General features: G+C 38.2%; 1 protein-coding gene across 4 annotated transcripts in view; it reads right to left on the reverse strand.

Moving 5' to 3' along the window:
• MRTFB (myocardin related transcription factor B) overlaps positions 1 to 22,153 on the reverse strand; it is a 127,710-nt gene that overhangs the window by 36,480 nt on the left and 69,077 nt on the right. For all 4 annotated transcript variants that reach the window (XM_065891913.1, XM_065891912.1, XM_065891909.1 and 1 more), the window contains exons 2-6: positions 14,752 to 14,817; positions 12,601 to 12,656; positions 11,392 to 11,467; positions 7,589 to 7,750; positions 6,052 to 6,230 (exon numbers count right to left, since the gene is read on the reverse strand). In XM_065891913.1, coding sequence (XP_065747985.1) covers positions 6,052 to 6,230; positions 7,589 to 7,750; positions 11,392 to 11,467; positions 12,601 to 12,656; positions 14,752 to 14,817 — 539 coding nt within the window. The remainder of the gene's footprint in view (positions 1 to 6,051; positions 6,231 to 7,588; positions 7,751 to 11,391; positions 11,468 to 12,600; positions 12,657 to 14,751; positions 14,818 to 22,153) is intronic.

Here is a 22,153-nt window from a genome sequence, read left to right on the forward strand (position 1 = left end):
AAGCCACCGCAATGAGAAGCCCGCGCACCGCAATGAAGAGTAGACTCCGCCCACCGCAACTAGAGAAAGCCTGCATGCAGCAACAAAGACCCAACACAGCCAAATATAAATAAAATAAATTAAAAATAAAAAGATTTAAGAATATGCTTAACATACAGCCAAGTTCACGATATGTTGAGAATACAGCTTAGTAGTGTTTACAGCAGAATTTCAAATTGTAAAAATAAAAAATAAAAGGAATATACATATACTTAGGAAAGTTTGTAAGAGGAGTTACGGGTGATTTAAACAAAACAAAACAAAACAAACATATTATTCCTTCACTACAGGCAGTTTGAAGAACACTGGTCTACAGTAACTAAATTCACCATCAAACTCGTATACTGAGTTTCCATTTTAAAGATTAAAAACTAAGAATATCAAAGAACACCCAAAACACAAGATGTTTATGTTGCTCTTTTAAAATGAGGGGCTGTCCCTTCCCTCTGTAAACTTGATGTCCAATGAGAAGGAATCTTTTCAGGTACTTTCCCTTAAACTAGAAAATGTGAAAGTAATTATATTTAGGGAGATAAATATATTTTACATATATATCAAATGAGGTGCCTGGACAAACACTAGATAACAGTGAATATAATTAAAGTATAAAATTTGCCAAAACAGGGCTTCCCTGGTGGCGCAGTGGTTGAGAGTCCGCCTGCCGATGCAGGGGACACAGGTTCGTGCCCCGGTCCAGGAAGATCCCACATGCCACAGAGAGGCTGGGCCCGTGAGCCATGGCCGCTGAGCCTACGTGTCCGGAGCCTGTGCTCCACAACAGGAGAGGCCACAGCAGTGAGAGGCCCGCATACCACACACACACAAAATTTGCCAAAACAAAACCTAATTATCACTTCTAGACACAAAAATCCCAAAGACTTTATAGGCATCATAAAGTTGGCCTCTGCAGTTGATTAAGAAAACAGAAACAAGGCTTCTCTGGTGGCGCAGTGGTTGAGAGTCCGCCTGCCGATGCAGAGGACACAGGTTCGTGCCCCAGTCTGGGAAGATCCCACATGCCGTGGAGCGGCTAGGCCTGTGAGCCATGACCACTGAGCCTGCTCATCCGGAGCCTGTGCTCCACAACGGAGTAGGCCACAACAGTGAGAGGCCCGCATACAGCAAAAAAAAAAAAAAAAAAAAAAAAAAAAAAAGAAAAGAAAAGAAAACAGAAACAAAACAAATAACCTACAACATACTTGCGATCTGACATCAATACAGCACACTTAACATGGAGATGCTTTTTTAATTGCACAAATAAAAGTATAATATTAAGAATCTTTGTCAGAGTCCTTACTTATAAATACTAAAACACAATCAAAAGGAATTTTATAAAGGACACAATTTAAGAAGGTTTCAAGATATACGGTGCAGGAAATGTGTAATGGGTAAAGGTGCAGTAAGCCAGCCCTGATTCTAGGTTCTTTTACTTGAACGTGTAAGTAGGGAGTGCACCATTCTCTAAAGTGGGTCTTTTCCCAAAGGCACTATTGACAGATGAAAAGCAGACTATTAATGGTCTGTGTGTAAGTGGCAGAACTGGCATTGCAGCAACACTAAAGAGTGTTATAAAAACTAATGTTTAAGTTCATGAATGACCTGAGGCTTAGTGTGTGCTGCACTGGCAATAAATAGGCTGTATTTATTCTTCAGGAAACACTGCTATTCCTCTTTTCCTTCAAGGAATTCTGGAATGTCAGCCCACTGGGTGGGACAGCCTCCGGTTAAAGTTTCTCACTTATAAACTTAGCTGGAGACCAAGTTTCAAGACCAAAGCTAAGAACGTAATAGTACAAGCAATGCAGGGAAAAGGAGAATGATAGTCTCTTACTTACACAGGTGGAACTGTCATGAAGCCATCACCAGGTAGATGGCTGAGGTGACAAAAATTCTCTATTACTAAAAAGCTAAGGCCATGCTAGGATGTCCTGACCTACTCAGACAGAAACAGAACAAACAACCCAATTGGATAAGTAGAACTGTTTTCTAATGGTATGTACTTACATATTTGACATTCTTTTTAGCCTTTTTTTTTTTGCGGTATGCGGGCCTCTCACTGCTGTGGCCTCTCCCGTTGTGGAGCACAGGCTCTGGACGCGCAGGCTCAGCGGCCATGGCTCACGGGCCTAGCCGCTCCGCGGCATGTGGGATCTCCCCAGACCAGGGCACAAACCCGTGTCCCCTGCATCGGCAGGCGGACTCTCAACCACTGCGCCACCAGGGAAGCCCTAGCCCTATTTTTAAAGCTCAAAACCAGGGTGCAGCAAATATGGTGAGAACAGTAGCGGCTGGTCTCCCTTCTCTCCGTTCCTGCCTGCTTAGACCTCAGACCATGGGCTGGTCGCTGACCCTCATCCTTCCTCCAGGCCAGGTTCCAGCGAAGCTGAGGGGCCAGTCACACTTGCCCTGTAAACTCTGACAGCAGAATATGAAGTGTAGCTACCCACACTACCTCTTGTGACTCCAAGAGGGAGAGGCTCTACTCGCAAATGAGAGAACACAAACACTGCTTCTACAAACTGGCGTCAGCACTCATGGTGCTAAATGCAATTCAACATTTATTGAGCACTCTTTCTGTACCAGGCCCTGTGCTAGGTTAAAGATAACACCCCCTCCCCCGCCCCCCTATTTCAGATCATGGTGATAAGTGCAATGAAGAAGATAATGCTGAAAGACACAGTCCCCAACAAATAGATATTCATGAATGAGAAGAAATGCCATAAGAAAATGTGCAAACATTTTTAATCCCCAAACTTCCATATTTCTCTGAACCCAGGCCTTCCCCCGTGAAAGGGTTAATAAGGCAGATAATTGCTAAATTCCTTTCCAGTTCAAAAATTCTATGATGCTGGGCTTTAACAAGAACATTTTCTACTGAACTTGACCAATCCCGTTAAGTAGTTCAATAGTTTGGGCTTTAATATAACTAAATACTATTAAAATTTCAGTAAGGTAGAAACACCATAAAGAGCGAGAAAAAACAACAGATTATGTACAGCACAGAGTTCTTATAAAACCAAAAGAAACACTAACACTCACTGAAAAATAAGAAATGTAAATTTCCAATGCAATTATCAAAAAATAGTAGATCTTTTGCATGCACTAGATTCTAAGTTTCTGACACATAATAGGTGCTTGATAAATATTTGTTGAACAAATGAATTCAATCTAACCAAAATCAAGGGGCCAATTAAAACATTCAAATCTCCAGTGTGCAAGGTTTAAAGTAATGATATTACCTACTTGTGATAAAGACATAGTGATAGTGAAATAAAGACTGTATTACTTTCCTGGAAGGCAGGTGAGTGCCTTAACAAAAGATTGAAATCCATTTCATTATCTAGTAATTATTCAAAGAAATATTAGACAAATGCCCAACAATGTATGTATTAAAAAACCAGCATGTAGCAAGAATGTGAGAATACAACAGGGGCACTTGTGTGTTTAAGAATGAAAAACAGGAAACAACTCTAGGTAACCAATAACAGGTAATTGGTTAAAAGAGATACAGTGTATCGGTTCAATTAAATACTGAGGTATAAAAGCAAGGAACACATACAGTTACCATATGACACAGCAATTCCACTCCAAGGTATATACCCAAGAGAAGTGAAAACATATGTCCACATAAAAACGTGTACACAAATGTTTATAGCACCATTATTCATAACAGCAAATGTTCACTAGCTGATGAATAAACAAAATGTGGTATATCAACACAATGGAATATTACTCAGCCATAACAAGGGATGATACTGATACATGCTACAACATGGATGAACCTTAAAAGCATTACACTAAGTGAAAGAAGCCAGTCACAAAAGGCCAGATATTGTATGATTCCATTTATATAAAATATCCAGAATAGGTAAATCCAGAGACAGAAAGTGGACTCCTGGTTGCTTAGGGCTGCGTGGAGGAGCTAACAGGGAGTGACTGCTGAGGGGTATGGGCTTCTTTTGGGGAAGATGAAAGTGTTCTGGAATCAGATAATGGTGAGAGTTGCACAAGTCTGTGAATATACTAGTAAGCAATGAATTATACACTTTAAAAGGGTGAATTTTCCCAGTGCCATTTTTTTTTTTTTACAGAAATAGAAAAATCCATCTTAACATTAATATGGAATCTCAAGGGACCCCAAGTAGCCAAAACAGTCTTGAAAAAGAAGAACAAAAGTTGGAGATCTCACACTTCCTGATTTCAAAATTTACTATGAAGCTATAGTAATCAAAAGAGTGTGGTACTGACATAAAGACAGAGATATAGGCCAATGCAATAGAATAGAAAGCCCATAAATAAATTCCTTTGTACATGATCAGATGATCTTTGACAAGAGTGCCAAGACCATTCAGTGGGGGAAAGGACAGTCTTTTCAACAAATGGTGTTGGGAAAACTGGATATACACATGCAAAAGAATGAAGTTGGATCTTTAGCTTATACCATATTACAAAAATTAAAACCAATTAAAGACCTAAATATAAAACCCCAATCCATGAAAATCCTAGAAGAAAACAGGATCCAATCAATCCAAAACAATCCAATTCATGACATTAGATTTGGCAATGATTTCTTAGTGTGACACCAAAAGCACAGGCAACAAAACCAAAAATACACAAGTGGGAGTAGATCAAACTTAAAAACTTCTGTCCATTAAAGGTTACTATCAACAGAGTGAAAAGGTGACACATGGAATGGGAGAAAGTATTTGAAAATTATATATCTGATAAGGGGTTAGTTAATATCTAGAACATATAAAGAACTCCTACAACTCAACAGAAAAACAAATGACCTGATTTTAAAGAGGGCAAAAGATCTGAATAGACATTTCTCCAAAGATGATATACAAATGGCCAACAAGCACATGAAAAGATGCTCAACATCACTAATGATTACAGAAATGCAAATCACAACCACAGGTGAACATACTCAATGTCTTGTAATACTACAATGGAAAAGAATCTGAAAAAAAATATTTAAGTATATATACACACATATATATTTATATGTATAACTGAATCATTTTGCTGTGCACTTGAAACTAACATAACATTGTAAATTAACTATACTTCAATTAAAAAAAAAAACACAGTGAGATCACTTTGCACCACTAGAATAGCTACTATCAAAAGAACAGAAATTAACAAGTGTTGGTGAAGATGTGGAGAAATAGGAACACTTGTGCGCTGTTGGTGGGAATGTGAAATGTTGCAGTCAGTATGGAGGTTCCTTAAAAATTAAAAATAGAACTACCATATGATCCAACAATCCTATTTCTGGATATATGCCCAAAAGCACTAAAAGCAGGGTCTTGAAGAGATATTTCCACATTCACATACTCATCATTATTCACAATAGCCAAGAGATGGAAGCAACCCAATGTCCACTGATGAATGGATAAATAAAATGTGGAATATCTATAAAATGGAATATTATTCAGTCTTAAAACTGAAAGAAACCCCGTCACATGCTACAACATGAATGAACCTTGAGGACATTGTTAAATGATATAAGCCAGTCACAAAGACAAATACTGTATGATTCCATTTATACGAGATATTCAAAGTAGTCAAATTCATCGAGACAGAAATAGAATGGTGGTTAGCAGGCCTGGGGGAATGGGGAGTTGTTGTTTAACGGGTTTAAGTTTCAGTTTTGTAAGACAAAAAAGTTCTGGAGATCTGTTGCACAGCAATGTGAATACGTGTACCACTACAGAACTGTACACTTAAAGAGGTTAGAAAAAGGATGGATTTTATGATATGTGAGTTACATCTCAAAAAAAAGTTATATGAAAAACTTTTAAAGTGAGTTATAAAACAGTAAAATAAAAATATGTATATAGAACAGAAATAATGTAAGAATCTACTGAAAATGTTAGTAGTTGGATTACACATGACAAACCTATATTCTTCTTCACTTTCAGACTTCTCCTCTGGTGAAAACATATTACGTTGATATGTAAAAAACAAGCCACTTTCTCTGTTGAGGGGTAAAAACAAGAAAGGTGATACCTGGGCTGGAGTGTTTGTAGTCACAGGAGATGGCGATTCACTAACTTTTGGCTCACTTGGGGACGCGGCTGACCCCTGCGACTCCTGGCTGGCTGGCTGGTCTGGAGACAAAGCATCACTGCTGTCTTCGTCAAATGAGAAATCGCCCTGAGTTTGGGGATAGTCCTCCTTCCCAACACCTAAAGAAAGAAATGATTTTTAATTTATCTTGGCCTTGGAATACCAAGGTTAAAATGAAAAAGGAGAAATATTATTCATTATAAGGACTTAAGAAGCTGGTTAAAAACAAAATTGAACATAATGTACTTCCCCATGGGAGAAGACACCACTATCTAAGATGAATACTTGGGGAAAAAAACCCAACCTGAATCAGATCAAGTCTTTGGATCCAAATACTAGTTATAGGAAGTACAGGAGACAAGAAAGTTTCTAATGACACCTAGGGATGCAAATGCATTCAGAAAAATCTAGTAATGTGGAAATGCTAGAGGATAAAAGCCTGTTCATCAACAAATAAAAAGTAAGGAAAGAAAGGAGGAGGAAGACCCACCCAGGAGATTGACTTAAGAGATACATCAGCTAAAGAGGCAATGTGTGGACCTTGTTTGGATCCAACTTGGATCCAACATTTGGAATCCAACTGTTAAAAAACATTATAAGGCAAAATGGGGCTCTGACTGGGTATCTGTTGATAAGTCCCACTTCACAGAGCAGCCCTGCTGTACTGACATCTTACCTTTTGGGGCCCATTTCTTCGGAATTGAATGGAATCATAGTGAATTGTACTACTTAGAATTACTGACTACAGACTACCTAAGATTTAAATTCATACTAATGCAAAATATGAAGTCCCCATGATTAATGGAAACTATAATAGTTTTTTAAGTAGGAATATTAACTTTTCAAAATTGCTTGCTGAAAAAGTGGCATTATTCTGGAAAACAATTTTTTTCTGCTGAAGTTTATGCCAGAAAAACATGGTAAACATTAGTAACTAAGTATGGTAAGACTGGGATAAAATGGGCAGATTCTACCATTCTTAATGAATACATCTATACGCATCTGCTATTCACCTTGCTGAACTAAGACTGAACAAACTATTTTTACCTTTCCTAGAAGTAAACTGAACTAAAATAATGAAAAATCTGTAAAAATCTTAAAACAACAGAAACTGAACATAATACAATAAGTTTAACTTAGAAAACATGGTAACAAAATCAGAACTTAAAGACTTAAACATTGTAAAGCAACTATACCCTAATTAAAAAAAAAAAAAGACAGACTTAAACCTCAGATGTAACAAGAGGAATCTCTGTGGTAAGAGATGCTTGTCTTGTAATACATAATATAATAACACTAACAGTAATAATGGGAATCCGTGCAAATGTTAATCAATTTCTAATTTACCCAGAAAACAATAGTCATGATTAGTGCTGGCTTTTTAAATTAAATTTTTCTTATTTAAAACTGATTTTTCTTATTTAAAACTTCCAAGTTTCTTTTTCTCCCAGAAAACAGTAAAATTTTAGAGTCTTGCCTATAATTGCTTCCTTAACACTGGAGTCTACAGGAAGGATGTTTTTCTCTACCAGCTCCATAGGACCAGGTCTTTGAGCAATCTTTTCATTCAGATCATCAGCTAGTCGAGCTCTTTTCAACTTCATCTGAGTAGCCTGCAGGGATGGCTCTGCAAATGTTTCTAAAACAGGAAACACAGTTTCAACCATTACTTGAATTACTATTTCTATTCCATAATGTTATTTCAGGCCAACTAATTTAAACCGGTATAAACAGACTTACGTGTTCCTAACATATTTATGGAGAGACAATGACTGTTTAAGAATGCTCCTGTATACAATTTACATTTTTAGTCCTAGATAGCTTTATACCGTCTATACAGTATGGATGTCCTCAGACTCAAATTAATATGAACTCAAGCCAAAAATGGGGTCCTGCTATTGCTCATTTATGGTAGGAGAGTCAAATTCATATTTATTAGGCATTGGGGATACAGAGGATGAACAAGAGAGATGTGGTTCATGGCTCAAGAAGTTCGCAGTTTTAGATTTGGCTTCATTGGAAAGTCAATTCGTAGAAGGGGAGAAACTGTTATCTCAGGATATAAGCTTCTCTGCAGAAGTCAGTGGGAAGAGCTACAAATCACATCCTTTGGTCAATCCATGTGCATCTCAGAGTCCTTCATCGTAATTAAGAATTTGGGTTTATTCTGAATACATAACCTTGGGACATTCAATTACATAGTAATTAATAGTCATATAGAAGCATCAACTCATCTACCCACATACGCATAAAGTTGTATAACAGGTGTGATACTATATCGTAACTCATTCATTTGCATAATTCTGTCAATTACTTGTGTTTCTGGTAACTCATTATTTTATTACATTGTTCTAAATAATGCTTATGATTGATTAAAGATAATGATGAGGGGTTAGCCCAATACTGAGTTGAAAGTCGCTTGCCCCTTAAATTATTCACTATAAGGTCTTTTAATGAAATTCCCTGTAAGTGACGTCAGGATTATCTGATGTTCTTCATTCTGTAGGTTAGATGGCCTGGCTGAGGCCCAAAGAGCACTGAGACCCCAAGGGCCAATAAACTACCCTCCAGCACAGCTGATCACTTGTCTTTCTACTGGTTAAGTTGTGTGCTTACCAAGTATCAATCTTGATTGTCTACAAAATAGCTCATCACTATTGTGACTGCTATTGTCAATACATAATTTAACCAGATGTTATAGGGAAATCATAAACTTCAAAAATAAAATGATTATTTCTTGGAAACCTGAGTTAAATGCTTTGGAATGACTTGATAAAGGTAAGCCATTAAAAAAAAAATCACTGTCACATTACTTAGGGCAACTAACAACGGTAAAAGATTTGGGGAAAAATGATAAAATCTAGGATTTTTAAACTCAGATTGCTTTTCAAGTGTCTTCTGAGTTTTGTCCCACCATGAATGGAAATTGTAGATGATGTACAATGGCTATGCTTTATACAAGAAAGATGTGAGCTCCATTTGTGAAAGCCTTCCCCGCACGTGAAGGTCCTACCCCTAAGTTGGAATACTGGCAAATAAATTCATGTTTCTATAAGTTAAAATAACACGTATGCCCATCTCATTTTTATAATTTTCCTGTATAAACAACTCTGGCCCCGATCTTATTAGACAGAACCCTTCTAGCCACACAGGAAGATGATAGATGGGGGGAAGTAGACCGTGCAAACCACTTTTAGGTTGATGTTTAAAAGCTTTTGTTAAGATCTAGGCAGGAGAGTCTTCTGCCTTTTCCTCTCTTCCACTGACATTATCCAAGTGATACTAGGCAGGAGAGTCTTCTGCCTTTTCCTCTCTTCCACTGACATTATCCAAGTGATATCAGGAATGTTTGGGAAGAAAATATTCCAAAAGTAAATAATCAGAGGCTGGCATTTTGGTATGCTTCTGTTCCTGGTCTGGTTGCTTCATCATCTCCTTGAGGCCGAGGCTGGGTTTCAGCTGCTGAACTTCAGGAGGTAATTTAGACTTTTGCCTGCCAAACATCCAATTCAATCAAAATTGGGATAATGTTATAATAAGTTGGGGGTGGTTTTAAGGTATTTTTGAAATTATAGATGAGACATTCTTTCTTACTTCAAAAGTCTCTACTTTAGAAGAGATGTCCTAAAAACATCACTTATGGTTCATTCATATACATAGTTAGGTTTTTAAATGCTGAGTAGTCTCTTTTTGGAAGAAGCAGATATGATTCCTTTTGATAGTTAAATGTATTTGCCTTAGTTTTAATTATATTAATAAAGCCTGTTACAGTGAGAAGGCAAGTTGAAACAGACAGCATCATTCCTACAAAAATGTTCCTTATAGGTCAAGATATTTTGAGGCACAGACGGAGCCATTTACCAAGTTACTTACCAGCAAATTTGCTTCTCTGAAGATTCACTTATCCCTGACAGCTGGTAGCTGCTCCTACCCTACCACTGGAGTTCTGGAAAAGCTTTTTTAGTCCAGGAGACTTCTGAGACGTTCACAACCCAAAGTAGAGACAGGAACAGACCTCTCACCTCCCATCCCAGACATGAAGATGGTTACATAATCATAGATTATTTGGATTAGAAGAGACACTACTTGGGGTTATAGAGGCCAACTTGATAGTTGGAACTTCTTTACAACATCCTTAATGTGGTTTCAGCCTGTGTTTATTCCCTCTCACAGCAGCCTGTTTATTCCCTATAGAGCACTTTTCACAATCTGTAATTTATTTGTTTTGCCTATGTATTATCTGTCTGTGCCACTAGAATGTAAGCTCCATGAAGGTGGGCATCCATCTGGCTCACTTGGGTCTCTGGTGTCTAGCTTGCAGGCCAGTGTACTAACAGCTCTAATAATGGCAACCGTATCACTTCTTGAAGATTTTATTTTGGACATATCTGACTGACCTTTATGCTGAGCTATAATCTAATACTCTGTCATATCAACCTAATTCTAATACTAACTCTATCATTAGGCCAGAGAACACAAATCTAATCTTCCTCCTACCTAATAACTGTCTCTAAATGTTTGAGAAGTTTCTGTTTCTGCTCAGGGTTTAACACTCTCAAGACTATCACAGGGTCAAAGCTCCTTAGTCCACAAATTAGTCAGTAAAGCAAAACAATGAAAGAAAATGTAACTCAGGAATTTAATGGTGGAGATACCAGATTTCGAGAATGCTCTGATTTTAGAGAGAAAAACATCATGGCCTGAGCCACATGTCTCACCAAAGATGGAGTGGAACTGTCCTTACTAGCTTCCTAAGAGATGAGGCTCAGTCATCGAGAAAATCTGGTGGGTCAGGTGGAGCTAGTTTGTGATAACGGTCAGATCGAGCTGGACTGTTGTGGGTTAAGTAGCAACAAAGAGAAAATGTCAGGTATGGGCCTTGCCCCAGGTAGACCTAACAGGGTCCACGTCGTTGAAAATCTAGGGTTAGACTTGTGGCTGTCATACCCCTTATGGCTTAATGAGCAGGCGCACATCCCTCACTGATGAAGAAATCCTCTGGACTGAAAATGTTTTTCCAGAACAGTATGGTAGAGATACCTATAGCACCCTCAGCTGGTGGGCAAGAGTCAGTCCATCAATTGGCTATTTGGAGAGTCAAACCTTCCCCATGTATCTAACATAACATTTTTAGCTTTGGGTCTTCATGTTGCTATCCAGTTTGGAGGATGTCAGCCTGTGGGGTAAAACGTTATTAAAATGGGAATAAACAGAAATGGTGGAATTCTCACTTCTTTTCTTGAGAAAATGTAGCAAAAGCAGCAGAAACAGAATTTTTACCTTCTAAAATGTGCATCCTGACAAGTTCAGAACGATCTGGTCGGCTCCGAATCTTGTGCTTCAAAAAGTTTTCGGTCTTTAAAAAAGAGAGAGAGAGAAAAATTCTTACCATAAATTGTTTACGATTTATTGTAGTTTTACATTTTTTTCTCAAGGTACTCTATTTAAATAAATTGTATACTCTTTTGATCATGATTTTGAGAGGAAGAGTAGAAATTAGTACTTTGAAAAACTATTATCCAATACATGATTTAAATTGCAGCCTTCCAAGTTGTACAGGGATTTGAAGTGTATGCTGGTATAAAGTAAGCACTTTATAAACTTTTATTTTAAAACTTGGAAAAGGCAAAGGCTCATAATTTTGAAGATGACTTTTGAACAGAGGATTTGAACATTTAAATATCTAAAATCAATAAAATCTACACTTCAGGTCAAGTAAAAATCCATCTAAGATAACACATTTCCTAAAAATCCTAATGTATTTTCTGTGATGAATTCCTATCTTTAATCATACTTTCTTATTCAGAACTGTACTCAATTCTAAACAATAAGGCTTTAAAATGGGTTTTGTATTTTATAAGACTCTAAGAGATCATTACTGCATCCTGGGAAAATTCTTAAGGAATTTTTGGAACATGCTTATTTTCGTATTGCATGATAGAAGTTTCCTCTAAAACAAAAAGAATAATGGCACTTTTAAAGAAAAATAATAAACACCAATTTAGTGTGCAACTATGATGGAGTCATTTCAAAGAATAAAACAGAGCTGAATATGGCAATATTCCTCATTCAGCCAAATTCTCCCACCCTTGGTCAAATGTACTGCTAACACAGACCCAGGAGGGAAACGAAGGAAGGATGCGGTGTCAGTACATCACTTGGGCTATCTGTCCGCAGAGGTAACAAATGGCAGAATTACTCCATCATTATTCTAAAAACTGTTGTTATGCTCCAAAAGTAAAAAAGTGATTTGTCCTTTATGTACAACACTAGTTTACTAGTTTTAAAAGAACAAAATTTGAATGTCCTTTGTTTTCTATAAACCTCCAAGATAAAACTACCCCAGGATATATTACTCTACATGCCATGTTATCCTGAAAATACACTATATTTTCTCTATTGATATACGTAGGAGTAAGACTGTTACTTGTCCACAGGTACTTTAATACAAAAGAGAGAAGCAGAATATTTTAAACTGAAATTCCTTACTCTGGCTCGTTCCAAGCTTTTTATCTGCTCGTGGAATGCCGCTGGGCTCTTCAGGGCTGTGAGAAAAAGAAATCATTTCCATGGTATAAATAGAGGAGTTAATACTTCAGTCAAATGTTACAGCGTATCATGGTGATGTTTTCTCTTAATCTGATTAGTGTGCCTCTACAGTTCCATTTATTTCCTAGTTCCTTTAGGAGATCTGCAAAACTGAAACCTTAAATGTTTCAGAATTAAAATTACGTGTTTTACAAATAAAACAAGTTAACATTCACAACAGAGTTGTATACATAATGGCAATGCATATATCAGGTCAGACTAGTTCCAGCCCATAGTTGGGGCAAATTACCAATACCAAGGGAACTGTGTGATGGTTCCTTAACAGGTCTTTGCTCTTATGGCCCTATAAGTTACTGGGAAAAGCCCACATGTCCTCAGGGCATTTAACGTTGGAGTGATCTAGCCTTGAACTTGAGGACACTCTGCAGTTCATGTCTAAGAGATCAGAGTTACCACCTACTGAGAACCCACAACACACTTAGCCCCGTGCTCTGTGGCCCATCACAATTATATTGCCGCTCATCATCACAACAGCCTTGTGACATAGGTATTAGCCCCAGCACAGATGAAAGGCTCAAAGAGGTTAAACGAATTCTTGAAGTTATACAGCTAGATGGTGGTCAAAGCGGGATTTACACCTAGAATTCTGAATCTGGCAGGTTCATGCTCTTTCTACCATACCACAATGCAACTCACTCTAAAGACACAGTGATTCCTTAATATGTTAACTTCTAGTACATTATTCCAAAGTCCCAGAGAGAGAGAGAGGCAGTGTTTATTAAAACATCACATACTACAGAATTTCTATCAATTATCTTTGCAAAATCTTCTGTGTGTATGTCCACTGCTGTCTGATTACACCCTGCACTTATCACTATGGGCAGTCAGAGAATGTGGATGGAATGCAGGACTAGGCTTCACCTGGGCTATCACCTCCCAATATTGGCCAATCAGCTCTTGGTAACATTCTTTTCAATTCTGGTACTTAAAGCATTGCAAAGACTCACAGAAGCCCAGCCAAACAGGTCTGGCCAGGGACCAGCTCCTAAAAGCAGACTACAGCTGGCTTCACAGTGGTATTTAAAGCACCACACTTTGATCCTGTTTGATTGATTCATATCAGGAATGCAGTGGTGGAGAAATCTGGCAGATTATCAAACCAGCTTCTGATAACTGGTTTTATCACAATGCTAGATTTAAAATATGTAGATACTCAATTAATAGTAGTTCAGAAAAAAAAGTGTTCACAGGGAAAAACATCTCCTTATCACAGAGAAAAATCGTTCCTTATCACAAACCAAAAAAAGGCAATAGCAGTGACTGTGAAGACTGGGAAGCATAAGTACATTTTGTAATTTCTTTCTAGTTTTTTAAGCCAAATAAGTTACTTCTTAGAGAAATCAATTTTTAGACAAAAATCCCCAAATAATGCTAACAGCCTATATAAAACCACCACTCTTCTCCTCTAAAATATAAAATCACCTCCAAATTTGGTGATTAAAGGTAAAGAAGACAACTTGGACAAATATTCTAAAATTAATAGACTCTCAAAAATGAAGGAATGAAACCTAGAGCTACTTGGGAAAATATCTGTACTTGGGCAAGAAAGATTTTATTAATTATAAATAGAATGCTTATTAGTCCTGTAATTGAGATACATAATTATACAGACTATACTATAGCATCAAAGATAATTAATTTGAATTAAAGTAGAACCAGGTTTTGAATTAACTTATCATGTTACTTTTGCCAGTATCATTGGATTCATTATCTAGAGTGATTATTTCAGTTATTTTAAAGCTAAAAGTAATGCTGAAGTTTGAAGTAAGAACTGATGTTAGCCTAATTACAGAGCTTTAAAGGTATGCGTTGATAATATAAAATTTGTGTCTATCTTTTAAGTTGCATCTGGTTTCCAAAATGTATTTTAAATGATTCTGTTAGGTTAGCAATGCTGATGCCTGGTTTTTCCTTATAAATTGTATATGGATTAAATGGATACCACTGAAAGTAGAGTGTGGAACAGCTTCTTCTTAGACATGCCCATTTTGTTACATCACATTAGAAATGACAGTGACACTTCAGTCTTACGTGGCATGATGCCCTGGTCCACTAGTTGTTCTCTTGTCCTCCTTTGTTGCAGCCTCAGCTGGAGCACTGTGAAAAGGAAATAATCACCATTGGAGTTAACGGGCAAACTGTAGGGTCCAACTTACAAAGTTCCAGAGGAGATACAATTAAGCTTACTTAAAAAGCTTATATTTCATAATTGAATAAGGATACTACCTGGTACCATTCAACCTGTCCAAAAAAAAAAAAAATATCAGTTTGTGATTTCTGCCTTTTGGGTGAACTCTGAAGTTCTCTCAGCTTATCTTTTGTTTAGTCAGTTAATAATCTTAAGTTGATGATTAAAGCTAAGTCTTTGTTGTTTAAATACAATCACATCGTACTCAGCAAATAAACAAAAATAGTTGGCTTATATATTCTTATTAATAAAAAATAGAAATGTGAGATACCTTGACATTCCTTAGTTTTTTTAAAAAAACAAGTTAATAGCAAAAATGTATTTTAAGGAAAGATTAATGTATTTGGAGGAACTCCATATGGAAAATTTTTGTTTGTTTGTTTTTTGCGGCACGCGGGCCTCCCACTGCTGTGGCCTCTCGCGTTGTGGAGCACAGGCTCCGGACGCGCAGGCTCAGCGGCCATGGCTCACGGGACCAGCCGCTCCGCGGCATGTGGGATCTTCCCGGACCGGGGCACGAACCCGCGTCCCCTGCATCGGCAGGCAGACTCTCAACTACTGCGCCACCAGGGAAGCCCCTGGAACAAATTTTAAATAGCTTTAATGAAGGCCAACTTCACAATAAAAATTAGACCTATGAGATATTTCTAATTACGCAAAGGAAAATTTCTGAATTAAGACTTTGAAGTTTAATAATCTTTGCAAAACATAACACTGCATCTCACTCCAGAAGTTCTAAGAAAGCCACAAATCAATTGGTACCTAATTATTTTAATTAAAAGAGTAAATAAATCATAAAACTTGTAGAAAACAAGGTATACATCACAAAATGTGGAAATCCCGCTTACCAAATTTAATAAAATATATTTTTTCCCCTAGATTTCTCAAGCAGATTCCTTTCATAGCATCTCTATGTTTTTATCTGGAAAGTGAGCTGATTTCAAAAAAGAGTAATATATGAAGTAACTTTGAAAAATATTTTCCTTGGTTTGCCTTACGTTCAATTTTAAGTTTCCATTTTTAATTTTTCTTTCAAACTATGGATGAAAACCAAGGTTAGGATTATTAAGGGTCCGCCTAAGAGTTGTCAATATGAAAAAATAAATTAGCTATGTGTATTTCTTAAATGGTAGGGAAGGAAGACAATTTTTTAGCAAGGGCGTGATGAGGCTGGCTTGGACCAGGCTCAGATGCAAGGCACGTAACGGCTCCTACTTGCAATTAACCCCAAGACCTGAAGATGCAGGGCCTGTGGCCCGCATATCCTTTGCTTTTTGCTTGCCCTTGTGCTGACTGCAGAGCAGAGCCCAATCTTAGATATATTTTATATTTTCATATTCATTGCTAGATATGAATGTTATCCTTTACTTAATACTGAAAAAAAATTTTTATATGCTTCTTTTGGGGGCCACAAAGCTTCACTGACATCCCATTTAGAACTGAAGCAATTGACATAAGATTCTATTACACACAGCAAAAGAAAAACTTAGAGTCAATAAAATATATGCACGTTTCTCACATTAAAATGTTTTGCGGTTCTCTGAATCAATTATGCTCTAACACAAAGATCTTTTCCCTGATAACTTATAGTTTATTGAGAATAGTATGTTCCCACTGTACTTTACTAGGAACAAAAATAACCAAGGAGATGACCTGTGGATCTGATAGCACCCAAATGCCTGCATACTCCGACATTCTTCTATGAATGCCGAAGTTAATTCTTGTCTGAAATCAAGGTGGTCATATTCGAGAGGCAGAATACCAAGAAAAGGAATACTGAGAGGAGAAAAGGGTCAGAACAATCTCTAGTTCAAAGGCTGACACTTCTGGAACGCGGTGGTCCACGTCTGTTGCAGAATCTCTAGCAGTAGTATTTTTCCTTTCTCCCACAGGAGTCTTCAAAGAAAGGAGTAAAATAGAAAGGGTAATGAAAATATCATCAGCCTCTTTTTTGGTTTAAGACAAACAAAGCACCATACTAGTGAGACAAATGTGTCAAACACAATACATATTTCTAGGCGAATGGCATCTTGGAAGGAGAGATACATTCGCAACAACATGGTGACAACAGCTTGTTAGTCTTGAAGCATCTCCTGACTGTATGCTGGTCAGCTGCCCTCATGCGCCTTCACAGCAGTCCTGTCAGCTGTATTATCTTTCACCAGAAATTGCATTTTCATGCTGTTGTGCGAAGGTATCTGTTGCCATGAGGGTAATACGCCAAATGAATGCATGTCACCAACCACCAATTGTTAAAATAAAACAAAACCATTGTGTTTTCCATCCATTTTTCTTCACGACAAAACAATCAATCCTATTTATTTCATACTGCTCGAAGGGAGGAGAATAATCTTCCCAATCAATGCTCTCATTACCTGTTAATTTTCCCAAGTAGCAGTATCCTCACACTACAAATATTACTCAAAGCAGGTGTGGCAGGCAGCCTTCCCCAGGCATGTTCATTCATTAAGAGCCTAGTTATTAGGTGTCTGTTAGTGACTGCAGGGTGCATGCACGGGAAAGAACAGCAGCAGCTGTGAATAGAAGGTCTGTTTTTAGGCAAAGACATTAGGAAGGACATGAATGGAAGAGGAGGCAAATAACCAGCCATGTTGTTAAGACTGCAGATTACCCAGCTTGATTTAGTTTTCATCTATACCAAAAGGTGGGCAGCACGGGACACATTATGTTGAATATAAGGCACTACGCCCTATCGAGAGACTTGGGTACATTGCCACTTTTGGTCAATGTTAAAACACAATTATAGTATTCGTTCATATCAAATACAACCAATCACTCGCAACCTGATGGAGGCTCTTCTGAGTACTAATGATTATAAAAAGTACCTATCAGATAGGTACAGGCTCATAATTTTGGACAATAGCAAACTTCCTTTTACTCTTTTCCACTCATCAAATGAGTGGAAAAAAAGAAAGTTAACACAATAAATGACAAGCAATACCTGTCCCTTAAAGGCAGACCACCCAGGCCAGGAAGAACAAGGCTTGAATGATGTAGACAGCTGAACTGTCCTGCAACACTAGAAAGCTAGAGCCGCCCAGAGGTGGGCAGAGCTTATCCAGACCGTGAAGGGGGAAGAGACCCTGAATAGAGAGGGCCTGACTCTTAACGATCATAGAGGCGTTCACCATTGCGGGCAAGTGAGCATCTAAAGATGCTTTATCAGGTTAACCTTGGAGACCATCTTCCTCCCTTTGCAGCCTCCAAACTCACGTCTGTGTGGAGGGCAGGACGGCCCAGATCACTGAATGCTACTGGGCCTGTTGCACAGTTGCAGTTCTTAAGACCGATGGATAACCCGGTAGGCTGGCTGATCCCTGGAAACCTGACATACTCTGCACACGTTCACGAGACTGCACTCCTGTAGCCACAAACAGAAGACCAGATGCTGGTCCAGCACTGCTTTCCTGTGGCATCAGCGGGTGGTGGTGGTGTATGGCTGCCTAAGAAGCCAACCTCGGGGCAATGGCCTTGTGTCTGAAAACAGACCTGAGAGCATTCGCCCCCGGTGCCTTGCTGAATTGATAAATTGTGCTACTGGGCTGACATCATAGCTTCCAACACATTAGGAAACTGACTAAAATTCAGCAACTCCATGGCCATCTTACAAATAATTACATGCCAGAAAAGAAAATATGTAAATCTACAGAATTTTGGAAGGAAAAAAAAAAAAGAGTTCAAAACACTCAGTGAGTGAGCAGCTACATCCTTTCAGAAAACAAAGGACACAGTAATAATGGCGCTGAAATAGAATTCATGTTACGACTGCTCACATTTGAACATTTTCAAAGAATGTCTTTATCTTTGAAACATGTAGAAATGAAAATAATCTGATACATGGACCTAAGAAGTTCTTACGTTTAAAATGGGTGGGGTTAAACCTGTTTCATTTTCTCAAAAAGGTGTGTGTGGGGGGGTGGTGGCACACAGGTGTTAACAGCGTATCTCATTATACAGCTAGCACTGTATTCTCTGTGCAAAAACCGTCACCACAGGCTGAGAAGTCTGTAACAGCTCTGTGTTTCCCGATGACAGACTCACAAGAGGTACACAAAGGACCTCCATTAACAGAAGGAGATGAGGTTACACAGCCATTTGCTTACCCTTTGTGTCACATCTTTCTTAACTAGCCTGAGTCCAAGGTTTTTATTTTTTATTAAAAAGAAAATAAATCTCTTTACCTATTAAAACAGTGATATATGTTCATTACAGAAAATAAGGAAATTTTAAAAAGGAGGAGGAAGAAACCAAAAAAGAAAATCACCAATAATATCATCAACCAGAGAGATACACAACTACTGTTACCATACTGGTGTATTCCTCTGTCTCTTAGCTAAGCATAATTTTTTTTTTTTTTTTAAAGAAGATGTTGGGGGTAGGAGTTTATTAATTAATTTATTTATTTTTGCTGTGTTGGGTCTTTGTTCATCGCGGTGCGCGGGCCTCTCACTATCATGGCCTCTCTTGTTGTGGAGCACAGGCTCCAGACGCGTAGGCTCAGTAGTTGTGGCTCACAGGCCTAGTTGCTCCGCGGCATGTGGGATCCTCCCAGACCAGGGCTCGAACCCGTGTCCCCTGCATTAGCAGGCAGATTCTCAACAACTGTACCACCAGGGAAGCCCAGCTAAGCATAATTTTTGATTCTCTGCTTCTACATACTATGATCACACTGTACAATGATAAATGTTCTTGTTATTTCAATGGCTACATAAAATACTCTGTTGGGTGGACATGCATAGTTTACTAAATATACCCCTATTATTTATCACTTAGGTTGTTTCCAATTTTTACAACTACTATAACTAATGCTACGGTGGGTTTTTTGTGTATAAAGTTTATTCCTTATTTTTAGTTATTTCTTTAATTCCTAAAAGGAGGATTCCCTATGTGGTCCATATAAGGCATGGCCATAAAGTAAGGAGACAAATTTGTATGCAAACCATCATCTTTGAAATTACAGTAGACGTGTGAAAACATGGATACAGACTACTTTGCATCTGTTGCATTTAGAGAAAAAATTTTAATTAATTTTTGAATTTTTCCAAGATGATGTGTGTTATTATTTCTTAGGGCTAATATTCATGATTTCTGATTACATTTCAACAAAAAGAAAAATGCATATAATTTGGAAAATTCTACTTAAGTGTTATGTCTTGTTACAAAAGACAAAAACAATATTCTGTCAACATAAATGTTTTCAACTTGCTCTTTTTTTAATACAAGAAAAGTAAAAACATAATTTTAACCACCATTCTGAAAAATGAAAGGTAGCTCATCTAATGGCAAAGAGGAAATGTCATTCTTATTCATCATCAGAAATAGTTTAGAATTAAAAAGTATCATCTCTGGGCTTCCCTGGTGGTGCAGTGGTTGAGAGTCTGCCTGCCGATGCAGGGGACACAGATTCGTGCCTCAGTCTGGGAAGATCCCGCATGCTATGGAGCGGCTGGGCCCGTGAGCCATGGCCGCTGGGCCTGCGCGTCCGGAGCCTGTGCTCCACAATGGGAGAGGCCACAACAGTGAGAGAGGCCCGCGTACCACACACACCACAAACACACACGCAAAAAGTATCATCTCTTAGTTCCTTTCCCCTGATTCTTAAGTGGATTAAAGTGCTTTTAGAGCAAAATTTTAGGATTAGTTTCCAATATTAAAAAAAAAACAACCTCAAAATAGAATAATGTCTTTCACATAATATTTACACCCCTTCAAAATTTTTAGCTGCTTTTTGAACCAAGATATGTCTTTTCTCTTTTGTTTCTATAAGTAGAAATGTTTGAAATGTTTCCATAATATGACATAAAGTGCCTTTTCACTCTAAAGGAAAAAACCCACATTATGCAGCATTTTAATAACATATAGCAATTTGGCATGAGTTGAACAAGCCAAAACAAAGCACAGTTTTGGGCCAGGGGATTTGCAAGGGGACATCTGAGGAACGTATATAACAAAAACAAGGCAGAAATGACACTTTCTGGGAAGCAGTATGGCAGGCAGCCATGGTCTTAAGAAATTCTTTATAAATAGCTAGTTTCAGTTATGGGGTATGAAGGAGGGTGGGATGAGTGGGGACGGGGCATGGGGGTGGGGATTAGCAGCTGCCTGCAAGTCAAAGAGAAGATCCCATGTATATTATTTAATTACAGGACACTGGACAGAATAAACTGCAGAATCATGAGGGGAGGAAAAAACACCCCAAAACCCTAAGCCAGTCAAGTAAAGGCTGGGTAAACCAGTGGCAAAAGCAAAGATGGGAAACTGAAAAATACTCTAGAATTGACTATGTATTGACTCTGAAGATAATATTAGGCAAAAAACAGACCCTGGTTTCAGTTTTTAAAAATTTGTTTAAAGATGTTTGAGTAGTTAAGAGAATGAAGTAGTTGTACTTTGGCAAAAATTTATTATGCATTGTTTAAAGAGTGCTAATTTAAGGGCCTGGTCCTATAAAAACAAGACAATTTAGAAAAGCCAACATCTTCATATTATCTTTTGAACTTAGATACAGGAGGGATTAACTGGCCCCTAAGTAATACCTTAGAACAGTTACATTTGGGGGGCCCATTCAACCCTGATTTCAGTGTTCTATCAAGCAGCTGGTTCAGCAGTAAAGTTTACAACTACATTTGTTCAATCAGCTAGGGGCAAATGACATCTTGAAAAAATCTGTATCAAAAGAGCAAAAGACTGATGGACTGCTTTTCCTGTTCCTCAGAAGTAAATGTTTAAAAAGCTGGGCTTCCCTGGTGGCACAGTGGTTGAGAGTCCGCCTGCCGATGCAGGGGACACGGGTTCGTGCCCCGGTCTGGGAAGATCCCACAAGCCGCGGAGCAGCTGGGCCCGTGAGCCATGGCCGCTGAGCCTGCGAGTCCGGAGCCTGTGCTCCACAACGGGAGAGGCCACAACAGTGAGAGGCCCGCGCAACGGGAAAAAAAAAAAGCTGGTGGTGGTTATTATTATTGTTACTACTACTACTTTAGATAATCGGTGAAGATAACCACTTTTTTTTCCAAACATAATACCATAAGGATTAAAAGTAAAACTTTTTTAGAGCAGTTTTAGGTTTACAACCAAATCAAGCGGGAGGTACAGAGATTTCCCATACACCCCCTACCATCAAACATACTGAGCCTCCCCATCATCAACAGGATTAAAAAAATTTAACTCCATAAAGTTTCCCGGGGCTTCCCTGGTGGCGCAGTGGTTGAGAGTCCGCCTGCCGAT

This window comes from Phocoena phocoena, chromosome 15, assembly GCF_963924675.1.
Source record: "Phocoena phocoena chromosome 15, mPhoPho1.1, whole genome shotgun sequence".
NCBI classification, from domain to species: Eukaryota; Metazoa; Chordata; class Mammalia; order Artiodactyla; family Phocoenidae; genus Phocoena; species Phocoena phocoena.